The 12780-nt window shown below is 38.4% G+C and overlaps 1 protein-coding gene across 1 annotated transcript in view; it reads left to right on the forward strand.

The window, feature by feature from the left end:
• LOC123697847 (Golgi-specific brefeldin A-resistance guanine nucleotide exchange factor 1) overlaps positions 1-12780 on the forward strand; it is a 35246-nt gene that overhangs the window by 7288 nt on the left and 15178 nt on the right. Inside the window, exons 10-20 of the mRNA XM_045644409.1 lie at positions 5-155; positions 575-768; positions 1441-1649; positions 2559-2724; positions 3220-3454; positions 3835-3983; positions 5060-5186; positions 5588-5712; positions 6214-6341; positions 6887-7109; positions 7516-7648. Coding sequence (XP_045500365.1) covers positions 5-155; positions 575-768; positions 1441-1649; positions 2559-2724; positions 3220-3454; positions 3835-3983; positions 5060-5186; positions 5588-5712; positions 6214-6341; positions 6887-7109; positions 7516-7648 — 1840 coding nt within the window. The remainder of the gene's footprint in view (positions 1-4; positions 156-574; positions 769-1440; positions 1650-2558; positions 2725-3219; positions 3455-3834; positions 3984-5059; positions 5187-5587; positions 5713-6213; positions 6342-6886; positions 7110-7515; positions 7649-12780) is intronic.

Consider the following 12780-nt stretch of genomic DNA (forward strand, 5'->3'; position numbering starts at 1 on the left):
CAAGTGGGTAACCCAAGGTACAGAGCTGTTCAACCAAAAACCAGAGCGGGGTATAGAATTCCTTCAAGAGCACGGCGTTCTGGCCACGCCTTTAGATCCTGATGAAGTGGCCAACTTCCTTAGGGAAAATCCAGATTTGGATAAGAAAATGATTGGTAAGTAGAAGGAGGACGAGGCTATTAGAAACATAATAAATAGTGAATGTTTTTGATTGAGTTAATCTGATGAAAAACCGGGAAGGCCATATTTTTCAAGATAATTCCATACTTGATACAATGCACGTAATGAATGATATGTTTATAACAATTATAACTCATTACAACCCGACTCACAAGCAAATGTTGTCCGATAGAAAACTCTGCCTACGCATCTAGAGTTTTTCAATAAACGTATACACTAGAGTTTGAACATTAATCGTTCATGTTCGAAATTGTAATTTGTTATTGTTCGCAGCTGTTATCCGTGGCTTCACTCGTGTGGTAAAAAAGCAATAGTCAAATTTTGAATATTTCTTTTATTAAAATAAAAAATTATTTTCTAGCCGTCGTATTTAGACCTAATATCCTTCTCCCAGGCGAATACATATGCAAGCGCTCATCCCGCGGCGAGGACGACGGGCCGAGCGTGCTGACAGCATTCGCGAACAGCTTCGACTACTCGCGGCTTCGCATCGAGCAGGCGCTGCGGCTCTACCTGGAGACGTTCCGCCTGCCCGGCGAAGCGCCGCTCATCTTCCTCGTCATGGAGAAGTTCGCCGAGCGCTGGCACGTGAGTGGCAGCAGCGACAGTAGCAGCAGCAGCAGCAGTAGCAGCAGCAACAGCAGCAGTAGCAGCAGCAGCAGCAAAAACAACAGATGTATCGGCAGTTATAGCAGTAACAGCACTACTAGCTATAGCAGCTAATGCAGCAGCAGCGGTGAAAACAAAAGCTGCATTAGCAGCACCGACGGAAGCAACGACAGTAGCATTTGTAGCAACAGCAGTTACAGCAATAATTCAACAACAATAATTCAAACTCAAACTCAAACTCAAACATTCATTTATTCAATTAGACTACTATTTAGTAGCACTTTCGAATCGTCATTACATAGGTTAGTATTTTTAACATTTACCTCCGATTCGGAAAGCAGTATCTATGGAGAAGAATCGGCAAGAAACTCCATAGTTGCAGTAACAACACTAGTAACTACAGCAGCTGCTTTAGCAGCAGTGGTAAGAATAGCAGCTCCATTAGCAGCAGCGTGAGTAACAGTAGCAACAGCAGCAGATGTAGCAGCAGTAACAGCAGTAACAACAGGAGCAACAGCAAGAGCAGCAATAACCAAATCCTTACTTAATATGAATGATTATAAACGATAGTAATTACTTACCATCAAGCCAAGGTAAGCAACCATCTCGAAAATAATACAATCGTTTAATTAATTAATTTCCCATCCACAGACAACAAACGGCTGTCCATTCGCGAATACAGATGCAGCGTTCCGACTAGCATACGCCGTGATAATGCTGAACATGGACCAGCACAACCACAACGCTAAGAAACTCAACGTGCCCATGACAGTGGACGATTTTGTGCGCAACTTGCGTGGCTGTAACGGCTCTGGGGACTTCCCGACGGATATGCTGAAGGAGGTCTTCTATTCTATCAAGTAAGTAATAAATGTTTTTTACATAGAACATGGGAATCACAAATTATACACAATTATTTTGATTCTTAAAGTATAACATTGTAAAAATACAAATACAAACTGAGAAATATGTTGAAAATTGTGTTGTTACAGATGATATTTTAATAATGACTTCTATTTTTTCGTTCAATCATTGTTATTGCGGATAAAAATATTCAATATCACACAAAAACTTATATTTTAGTCTCACAGCCCATTAACATATATGAGAAATATCGTAGGCCCCAGAGTAGTTCCTTGTGGTACTCCAAAAAATACTTTGGCTTCATTATAACTAGATAGCCGTCGCGCACAGATTGTATTATATTTAAAATTATGTCACATCTCTTTAAATGACGCATGAAACAGCGTTTTGCTTCAACACTAACGGCTTTATGTTTAGCAAGAATAATTGAAAACGACAGTGTCAAACGCTCGGAGAAAATCTTAATGTTGAATTTGATATTTTTGGTTTTATGGCATATAAATGGTTTATAAATATTCGAGCCCGCAACCTTTTGTAGTGTATTTATATTATGCATTATCTGTGGATCATAATATTTGCTATGTGGGTATTTGTAAAATAAATGTCAGTCTTGATTCTATTCGGTGTGCGTTATTTATTCCCGTACTGATTCCCCCATTTATATTATAAACTAGCTTCCGCCCACGACTTTGTACGTGCATCCCCGTTTTTCCCCGTTCCCGCAAGAATTTCGGGAAATCCTTTCTTAGGGGACGCCTACTATTTGACATCTACCTGCATGCCAAATTTCAGCCCGATACGTCCAGTGGTTTGGGCTGTGCGTTGATAGATCACTATATCAGTCACCTTTGAGTTTTTTATATATATAGATATAACACCTTTAACCTCTTGTTAACGTTTGTCAGGAACGAGGAGATGGTAATGCCGGCAGAACGCGTGGGTCCCGTGCGCGACGCGTACCTGTGGCGCGTGCTGCAGCGGCGCGGGCGCACGGCGGCCGCCGCCTACCGCCTCGCGCCCAAAGCCTGCTCGCTGCACGCCCGCCTGCTGCCCGCTGCCTGCCCGCCCGCGGTGCGTACACACTAGATAATAAGGAAAAAAGAATGTGTAAGACGAGCACATGTATCAGAAGTGAAACTTCTTTACCAAGATTTAAAGGTACCAAAATCGTCGCCTTACACCATGACGCAACCTTTAAATTTTACTCTCGAAAGAAGTTTTACTTCAAAAGAATATGCATATAGAGCGGAAGGGGAAAGCCACTCAGCATGTGCCACTTCAGGCCTACGCTAGATGTGGTGCCAAATAACTAAATAGAAGACTAATTTATACCCTGTTTAAGCGCTATTATTAGCTTTACCTGTATTTTTGCATGTAACCAATTATGTATTGAACTTAATTTTAAACAACTTTAAATGGACAGATTTTTATTCAAACTTTTTACACTTATCAAACATCGGTTACAATGTTATAATTTCTTAACTTTTTTTTAAATTTCTCTAACCATATTCTTCGATGCAATGTCTAGTTTTTTCCCTTTTATTCTAACCGATTAATTTCTCACAGGTGACAGCCCTATCCGCAGCGTTCGAACGCTCGACCCCACCCACACCTGAAGAGATCGAGTCCAACTCCCGCGACTGCCTCGCGCTAGTCGCTCTGAGCGGACTCGAGCGGTGCGCTGCGCTGGTGGCTCGCTTGCGGCCCGCGCAGGACACGCTCACGCTCGACACGCTGCTGCTCACGCTCAGCAAGTTTACGGGGCTGTTGGCGCCCCACCACGCCTCGTATATTGCTGTTGGTGAGTGTTAGAAGGGGGGTAGAAGTGTTTGTAAATGGTAGAATAAAGTTATGATGGAATGAAGGTTAAAGTGTGAATATTTTTCGTTTTGCTATTTGTCTGTACGTATTAAGTGGGTAGTATGCTTTGTAATAATAAACGTAAAAATGCTGACAGCGACGTAGAAGTGTATTCAGCAACGTAGAAGTGCTGACAGCAACGTAGAAAGTGTATTCAGCAACATAGAACAGAGGTGACTTATAATGATAAATAATGAAAAAAATATCAGGAATTGTTTTTTTTACGATGTATAAGAAATTTGAGGGCATTTTGATGACTTATAAGGGTATATTCATGTAATTGTGATAAAATGTTATATAATTGATATGATTGTCGTACAGGAGTGTCGCTGGGACAGGCGAGCAAGGCGCAGGTGGCGCTGCGGCGCGCGTGCGCGGTGTGCGCGCGGCACGCGGACTGCGTGCGCGCGGGCTGGCGGCACCTGCTCGACATCACGTGCGAGCTGTACGCGGGCCGCCTGCTGCCCAAGGTGGGTAGCCCCTGTTGGTCAAACCAGTTTACATTGCCACAAACTTATCTGACCCGGTGGCAAAAACTGGAACTACGTGCCGCCATTTTGAAATGTCACATTTTCACATACTTTTCATACGGAATATTTTGTTTATATAAAAAGAAATCGACATCAGTGACACCGTCACCGGGTCAGATAAGTTTGTGGCACTATAATATATTAACGAATGTGTCTATGTCAAATACCTATCTGTCATCGTAATATTTTTTCTCTTCCGCCTTTACCCTTTGTGCTACGCATATAAGCTAATAAAAAATCTCAAGTTTATTTAACAATCTTTACTTTTTCCTGCCTAAAACCCATCACCCCCCCCCCTGACAATGACTGCCAACTGCTCGTGAGAAGTGGAAAAGAATTAGACGTAAAAGTCCGGTATACATTAGCACCCATCAAAAGCAGGCAAATGGAACGCATTCGCCTCGATTTTTAGCAATGCAGAAGTGTTTGCAGCGATGTAGGAGTGTTGTCAGCGACGTATGATTGTTGTCAGCCACGTATGAGTGTTGTGAGCAACGTAGAAGTGTATTCAGCAACGTTAAGTGCTCACAGCAACGTAGAAACGCTGACAGCGACGTAAAAGTGCTCACAGCAAGTTAGAAGTGCTGACAGCAACGTAGAAGTGTATTCAGCAACGTAGAAGTGTATTTAGCAACGTAGAAGTGCTCACAGCGACGTAGAAGTCTATTCAGCAACGTAGAAGTGTATTCAGCAACGTTAAAGTGCTGACAGCATCGTAGAAGTGTATTCAGCAACGTAGAAGTGTATTCAGCTTCGTAGAAGTGCTCACAGCAACGGAGAAGTGTATTCAGCAACGTATAAGTGTATTCAGCAACGTAGAAGTGCTGACAGCATCGTAGAAGTGTATTCAGCAAAGTAGAAGTGCTGACAGCAACGTAGAAATGTTTGCAGTAACACACCAATTTAGTAGTTAATAAAATCGCCAATTATTTTACCTTACTCTTGAGCGAAATTAGAGTATTTATAAAATATTAATTTTTTTTACGTGTTTGATTTACACTATGTTTTCTCTACAGTGTCTAGTAGAAGCAGAGGACTATCTATCGCCAACGGGCACAGTGTCGCTCATTCGTGAAGCGAGTCGCGGCACAGATAGTGGTCTACTGTCCAGCATATATTCGTATATTGCACTGGGAGAGACTGGTAAGTTTTAATATGGCTACTGTACTATTTTAACCATGCTTTGCTCGGATTTATTAAAGAAAAAAAAACGCCTACGTTTCTAGCAAAAGATGCCATTCAAATGGCAAATGTTTATTTGTTACGCAAACACATACAAATTTTACTTCTGAATGAATGAATGAATTCCATTAAAAATCTTTCATTGATCATTGATTGCTGTATAACTTGTATATACTACATTGCACTGATGAATCATATAAACAGGTCAAAAGGATTAGGTACATTCAGAAAACGTGACAGATAGTCAGATGTTTTTAAAATTTTAAGTTATAAAGTTGGTAACTCAAGTTTTAAGAAGAATTCTATTGTTCCTTGTACATATGAGTAACTACAACTCAAACTTATAAAATATTCCTCCTAAGGTATACGTGCGCCAACACCACACGAGAAAGCGCTCATAGACGCGGCCACGGAATGCGTAGCGGCTTGCAACTTGCCCGGCCTACTCGTGTCTGAGACTAAATTCCTGCCTGTTGAAAGTCTGCAAGTAAGTTGTAGTATAAAAGTCGATTATTCCATTGAAGTACTAAAAACGACTAGATTCGTAAATTAAAAGTTCGTCATGAATGTCCGAGTGACAGTTAAAACGTTAATTAAAAATTAATAACTTATATCGTAGACTATGTGAGACTTTGCCGAATGTACGCATAGGCAGAGTTTTGGTTCGGACAATTTTTGAGGCTTATTTTATTTATGTTATTTGTTAAAGCCAGTTAGATTAAGGGCCGATTTTTCAATCCTTGGATAAAACTTACTCGTCCAATAAAGTATTACACGATAATATTAAAATGTCACCCGTAAAATGTCAAATACGGGCAATACCTTTCCTATATGGTAGTTTAATACGTTATTCGACATATAAGTTTTAACCAAGGATTGAAAAATCAGCCCTAAGAGATAAAACGCTATTTAAAAGGATTGATTGTTTCAATTTGAATGGTTTTCTGTATTTGAATAACTATTTATCAAATTATAACATTTCCTACAGGAACTCATTCAAGCTATGCTAGCGGTAGGCACTCCGCCGGATTCAGACAGCCTACAGCTCAATCCACAATTAGAAGACATAACCATATTCTTCTTCGAACTTCTGGGACAAACGTTAATTCAAAATCGGTAAGTAAAGCTATTTCTTATAATATTCATGTAAACAAATTTGACACACACAGACAGGACATTTGATGCAAAGGGTGGCTTTATTGCTTCAAGCAATTTTTTCCAAGCAACCTGAGCAACCAATGTATTGAAAAAAAAAGAATATCTTATATTTTACTATTTCTTATTTAAATATTCCTTCCTTCATTGGTCCTTCGAGCCGGATTTAACTATTATTCTTTCTAGGAACCGCCTTCTAAACTGTATGTATCTGTATGCCTATATTTATTTTTTATTTGGTTGGTTGGACTGACCGGTTGCCTTCAAAGCCAGAGGTCGTGGGTTCGATTCCCACCCGGGGCAAATATTTGTGTGATGAACATAGATGTTTGCTCTGTGTCTGGGTGTTAATTATCTATATATAAGTATTTATTTAAAATTATATATGTATGTTTATCAGCCATCTGGTTTCCATAACACAAGCGAAAGCTTAGTATGGGATCAGATCGTGCCGTGTGTGAAAATTGTCCTGAAATATTTATTTATTTTTTTTTTTTTTTGCTCAGGGACCGCCTCCTAACCGTATGGGAGGATTGTGGGCCGCACATAGAGCGCATAGTGCTATGGGCAGCAAGTCGCGGTAACTACGCGCTAACTCGAGTGCTAACAGCACTGTTGAGGACTTCAGCCCGTCTCATGAGATGTGAATTGTGTGCTCCAACGGTATTATTGCACCTGCAACTGCTGTTCCGTTTGCCGTATAAGCTGTTCTACCAGCAGGCTGATGTGGTAAGTGTAAATTTTTGGAGTTTTGTAGAAATAATAAGGGTGGGAAACTAGGTAAAATGGGGATCTTGATACTAAAACTCCGCTGTCTGTTTGACAGTCTGTTACCGGACTCTATGATCATTAAACGTGAGCTTTTTTTACCAATTTTTGTAATATTCTTAGAAAAAGTACTTATTTATATTAACGCTTACAACAAATAAAAAAATGAATTTAAGCAACGGTTGGCAAGGTCATAAAATGGATGGGTGAACTTGATTTTGTAGATTAATTTTTTATTGAGCCTATTTGGTTGGCAAGGTCATAAAATGGATGGGTGAACTTGATTTCGTAGATGTTTTTTGAGCCTATTTGTCTTAATTTATTATCATGATTCTGACTCGCGCTTGACCGGTCTTCTTTTTGGCAGATATCGTGCGGCATCTACGAAATAGTGAAGACGTCAGCGCAGAATATTCATAGCGGTGCAGAGTGGGCTGCTTTGCTGGCACTGCTTGCGGCAGCTGGTGCTGGTGCATGGCCGAGGGATGCTGCTCCGCCAGGTAAATATGGAATAACCAAGTTTCTGAAAATTGTGTTTTGTTGCTTAAGAGAGCAGAACCACAGACTGATAATGCTCCGCCTGGAAAATGTACAATCAGGTCACCCTAAAAAAAAGACGGAATAAATATTAAGAGGAAATATTAACTACTATTATTATTGGTATTTTACGCTGTATAAGAAATAGAAATAAAATGCAAAAGAAACTTAAAATGGATCCTCATAACGAAATACTGAATATTACATATAAAAGATACCGCAACCATTGTAACAAACTTATAAAAAAACTGAAACGCAATTACGAAAGACAAAATTTAGAAAAATCAACTAAAAATACAAAAAATCTTTGGAAAAACATAAACAAAATTACAAATTTAAAACAGGGAAAGTCGGACAATACAACATTATTAAAAATTAAGAACACACCCCTAGAATCAGTAAATTATGTAAACGCTTACCTAGCTAATATCGGGAATAAACTTGCGGACGAGATAGGAATATCTAACATAGGTGTAAAGACGCTTGAGGAAGAAGATACAAATTTAACTTCACTTTGTTTACTGGATACAGATGTTGATGAGGTTCATAAAGTTATATCCAATCTGAAAGAGGACAGTGCTCCCGGATGGGATGGTATCCCATCGAAATTTCTAAAATTAGCTGTAGTAGAACTGGCTCCTATCATTTGTCATTTAGCAAACCTATGCTTTCAGCAAGGCGTTTTCCCTAATCCTCTAAAACGATCGATCATTACACCAATATATAAAAGCGGCAGCAAAAGTGATCTCAATAACTACAGACCGATTTCTGTCTTATCCTGTATTTCAAAGGTCCTAGAAAAACTATTAAACATCAGATTACTTAACTATCTTAATAAATTCAACATACTAGCAAACAACCAATACGGTTTCAGATCTGGAAGATGCACAGAGGATGCCATTACTGCCTTAAGCACACACATAGTTGACAAATTAGACGTAAAAGACAAATGCCTTACTGTCTTCCTTGATCTTAAGAAGGCATTTGACACAGTTTCGGTTCATTTACTTATAAATAAATTAGAAAAGATAGGTATTAGAGGAACTCCACTAAAATTATTTAAAGACTACCTACAAAATCGTTCACAAAAGACTAAAATTGGACAATACTACAGCGATGACACAGATATAACAACTGGAGTTCCCCAGGGAAGTGTTTTGGGCCCTACTCTCTTTTTAGTATACATAAACAGCCTAGTCTGTAAACTAAAATTAGATGATGCAAAAATTTACTCATACGCTGATGACACCGCAGTAGTATTTTCGGAGAAATCATGGGATGCCGTTCGACAGAAAGCTGAAGTAGGTCTATCAAAAATTGCTACGTGGTTACAATCTAATCTTCTCACATTAAACGCAACCAAATCAAACTACATTTGCTTTTCAATAACTAAAAAAACTCAACCTTCTAACAACTTTAGTATTCAAATCCACAACCAATGTAATCTTACTACATGCCATTGTCCTTACATAAATAGAGTCACCTCAGTGAAATATCTGGGAATACAAATTGACGAAAGATTGTCCTGGCATCCGCAAATAGATTTAATAACATCCAGAATTAGGAAGATAACATGGACTTTTAAAACACTTCGCCATGTTGCTGATAAGGATTTGCTAAACAAAATATATGTGACACTAGCGCAATCAATTTTAACCTATTGTATACCGGTCTGGGGCGGAGCCACAAAAACAAAACTTTTGGAAGTAGAACGTGCACAACGTGCTTTAATAAAGGTTATGCATTTTAAACCATACAAATATTCTACTGAACTCCTTTACTCCACAACGGGCCTACTATCTGTACGCAAATTATATATTCTTGCAACTATCCTAAAAAAACATAAGGCTACTACATATGACCCTAACATAACGAATCGTAGAAGAAGAGACATTATTCCACTATTTCATAAAACGAACACATCATTTAGTAAGCGTCAGTACAATAGACAGTCAGAAATTTTATACAAAAATGTAAATAAAATTTTAAATATATATGGAAATCGATATAACGAATGTAAAAAACATACCTTAAAATGGCTTAAAGAAATTAGTTATACAGAAGCAGAAGACATTTTAAAAACATGTAAATAGTAGGGAGTAAAATGAAGATGTTAAATAAAATAAAAAAAAAACACATTTCTTTAATTCTTACGTACATTACACAAACAATAACATGCGAACACACATACACCCACACACACTCACACACGCACTCACACACACACTCACACACACACACACACGCATCCATTCTACCAATTTTTAGAGTATTTTTATTTTTATGTATTAAGTACCTTATTTTTTAAGCTTTCTTTTAATTGTTAATGCCTAGTAATTGTTATGGAAGAGAAGCGCCTTCTAACACAAGTGAAATTTGTCACTTAAATGAAGGCACTTACCTCCAACCCGAGATGAAAACTTGTTTAAAAGAAATAAACAATTTTTTTTTTTTTTTTTTTTTTTTTTTTATTTATTAACTACTAGTATTTGATATTTTAGTTTAATAGCATTCAAATTCTTTACATATTATACACTAGGTTTCTGCCCGCGGCTTCGCCCGCGCAGTTAAAGGAAAACCCGCATTGTTCCCGTTCCCGTGGGATTTCCGGGATTGCGTCATTTTCCCGGTATAAAAAGTAACCTATGTCCTTTCTCGGGTATCAAAATATATCCATACCAAATTTCATGAAAGTTGGTTCAGTAGTTTAGGCGTGATTGAGTAACAGACAGACAGACAGAGTTACTTTCGCATTTATTATATTAGTATGGATTAAACATTAATAGAAGAAAGACTTTTTTTTTCTATTATTAAAAAAAATACGAGTTCATACTCGTATACACAGGGAATGGGAACGGCTCGTTACGTCGCCAGTAACTAGGGTGAACACACGTCCGCTCACGCCCGAGGCTGCTGCGTGACTGAGCTCCACACTACCCGCGAATCCGACACATCCGGGGATATAGTACTTATACTTTACACAAACACTACTGTTTCCAAGATAACGTTTAGGTATATAAACCACGCCCTGCTATCAAAAATATAGCACAAAGAACGGATCGGCGGCCGTTGATACACACTTTCCAAAATAACAATAGTTAAGTATTACCGAAATCAAACCCTAGGTACATACCTGATACTACGTTGTGTAGAACATAAGTACATATGTGGTGTGTCGGTCGGTCAAATAGTATAAAGACAATAGGGCACCCTTGGGGATGAAAACTATATTTACGGGAATAATATATTACAAAAGATTATAATATAAAAGGATACAATTTACGATGTAAGTAGGTCACCACTGTTGTACAGCCAGGCACACTACGTCGCCATTAAAACACTTATATTATAACAAATCGCGTTCCGCGCGTGATTACTACCAATATCTCGAGTCCACAACGACTGAGTACCGAAAAAGGAATATAATTAAAAATGCAACGCGATCCGCGCGTGAATTGACAGACATACAGATGTTTGCCGATGACACTGTTTTGTTATTTCGCGGTCACAATTGGGAAGAAGCCCACAGAAACACTGAGACAGGCTTGCAAAATGTCACAGCCTGGCTTGAAGATAATTTGCTTACACTTAATATCTCTAAAACGAAATACCTATGTTTCACAAAGACAAAGACCTACGGCCCATCCACAAGTTTATCTATAAAACTTCACACATTTCCATGTAATAGGAGGTATTTGAGCAAATGTAATTGTAAAATACTCACAAGAGCTTCATGTATACGATACTTGGGTGTTCTTCTGGATGATACATTGAGTTGGAAAGACCAGATCACCAATGTTTGCAATAGAGTTAGAAAGCTAATTTACATTTTCAAGCAACTGAGATCAGTAGCTAATAAGAAACTGCTTATTCAAACATACAAAGCACTGTGTGAGAGCTTAATAAATTACTGTGTGACGTCATGGGGCGGGGCCCCTAAAACAATAATGCTTGAACTTGAACGTGCACAGCGGGCAGTGTTAAAAGTTCTAATGCACCTACCATACAGGCACTCTACAGCGGATGTTTATACACAAACTGGTGTTCTCTCAGTTCGTAAGATTTATGTTCTGAAGGCTCTGCTAAGATATCACCGTCTAATAGCTCACAAACTGCCCCGAATGAGAAAACGAAAACTAAGGTGCCCTAGCTGTACCTCTAACTAAAACTAGTTTTGCAAGACGACAGCTAAATTGTATTGCTCCAAGAATATATAATAAAATCCCGACTAATAACATAAACGCAATAATAAATATGACTACTAATCGGTTTAAAAAATTCATTATCAACTGGCTCAAAAATCTGGATTATCTCCAAACTGAAAGTCTCTTCACTTTCATTAAATAGGTGTCAAAATCAAAATCACATATTCATAATATTCCACTCACTGACACTTACACACACACGCGCACACTCACACACACACACACACACACACACACACACACACACACACACACACACACACACACACACACATATACTCACGCTTGTCCACCTATCCAATTCATGTATCGTCATATATATTATATAAATTATAATTAACTAGTAATTTTTATTCTTTAATTGCTTTAATTGTTATTAATCTGTAACTATAATATTCTGTTTACGTATTTAATAATACTTGTATGAACTCTTAAGGGAAGGCACTGTTTTCTGAGACACAGGTAATAACCTAGTTCAGAAGGCAGAGCACAATTGTGAACTGAATATGTAAAATTTGCTAATAAATATTATTTTATTTTATTTATTTATTTTTTATTGATGCCACTCCGTCGGCCGATTTACCGAATGCAGAAAACAAATTAAATACGCGTTCCGCGCGTGGAACAAAAAATGCGACTGTAATGCGACTCCCGTCCGCGTTGGCCGATTCGATCGCGTCACTCGCTAGTCGCTACCCTCATCCAAAATTATTATTTTATTTCTACCTATTCCGAACAACTACACAAATATATAGGTATAAACCACTTACCATATGTGGAAACTCCAAGTTCTGCCAATGACCCTCCGTAAATCCTGGAATCAGAATATCCATTTTCTTCTGCTTGTTTAATCCGGGCCGCTAATGGAATCCCAACACTTTCATGATAAT

The sequence above is a fragment of the Colias croceus genome, chromosome 15 (genome assembly GCF_905220415.1).
Source record: "Colias croceus chromosome 15, ilColCroc2.1".
Taxonomy (NCBI): domain Eukaryota; kingdom Metazoa; phylum Arthropoda; class Insecta; order Lepidoptera; family Pieridae; genus Colias; species Colias croceus.